The sequence below is a fragment of the Penaeus monodon genome, chromosome 29, assembly GCF_015228065.2.
Source record: "Penaeus monodon isolate SGIC_2016 chromosome 29, NSTDA_Pmon_1, whole genome shotgun sequence".
Classification (NCBI taxonomy): domain Eukaryota; kingdom Metazoa; phylum Arthropoda; class Malacostraca; order Decapoda; family Penaeidae; genus Penaeus; species Penaeus monodon.
Genome location: NC_051414.1, coordinates 26,063,093 through 26,063,951, shown reverse-complemented (window position 1 = coordinate 26,063,951; position 859 = coordinate 26,063,093). Strand labels below are relative to the sequence as shown.

At 36.3% G+C, this 859-nt stretch overlaps 2 protein-coding genes across 2 annotated transcripts in view; both read right to left on the bottom strand.

Annotated features, from left to right (window-relative positions):
- LOC119592082 (longitudinals lacking protein, isoforms H/M/V-like) overlaps positions 1-859 on the bottom strand; it is a gene marked incomplete at its 5' end in the record, with an annotated part of 34,503 nt that overhangs the window by 17,559 nt on the left and 16,085 nt on the right.
- The window catches only part of LOC119591795 (zinc finger protein 84-like), a 7,907-nt gene that overhangs the window by 6,308 nt on the left and 740 nt on the right, over positions 1-859 (bottom strand). Inside the window, exons 4-5 of the mRNA XM_037940540.1 lie at positions 488-589; positions 115-346 (exon numbers count right to left, since the gene is read on the bottom strand). Coding sequence (XP_037796468.1) covers positions 115-346; positions 488-589 — 334 coding nt within the window. The remainder of the gene's footprint in view (positions 1-114; positions 347-487; positions 590-859) is intronic.

The following is an 859-nucleotide window of genomic DNA, read 5'->3' as shown; positions in this document are numbered from 1 at the left end:
TTTTCTTATAATACTAGCAGGAAGGTCACTACATGAACTGTTTCTCTCCCGTGTGAATCCGGATGTGGTTATTCAGTAAATCTTTACTGTTTGTGCGAAAATGACACAACCTACAGGTGTAAGGATTCAAGCCAGTGTGCGTGCGGATGTGCTGTCTCATGTTATCCTTAGATGCAGCTCTATAAGTACAATAGGGGCAAGTAAAAGGTTTCTCTCCAGTATGGGTACGAATGTGTTTGGGCATGTGGTCTTTCCTAACTGTGGAATACGGACAGTAGGGACACTGATGCACCTTGCCGCCAGCCCGTCTCCCGCTATTCCGCGAACCATCACTGAACAGTCCCACCTGTCAGGAACGCCTATCTTAATTACTGTTATCACCAAAAGATATTCATTATGATGAAAATCACACACAATAAATTATGAATAAAAAGACTTTTTTCCCACTATATAAAAGAATAAACTCTGCAAAAAGAAAGCATTTTACATCAAAATAATCCAGAATAAACAGCATAATTTCATTCAGTACATTTTGCAGAGTTGAATCTCTATAAAATACAATTTTCATGATTTCTTGCAACTGTACATTCTAAAAAGATAAAACAGATCATAAATCAAAAGAATGACCAGAGTGGAAATATCATCCAGGAATTGAACAGCAAATTTTGAAAGAATGAATAAGTATGCAAGCACACAAGTACTTATAGAAAAAAAAATTATGAGAATATACAGGCCATTTACTTCTCCTTTCCATTTCCCTAATCCCCCCTCCCCTCCAAATATGAAGAATAGATTAACAAACACATTTCCTCTTATTTTTCAAATTGGTAAATTAATTTCTACAGCTTTTCTTAGGGGA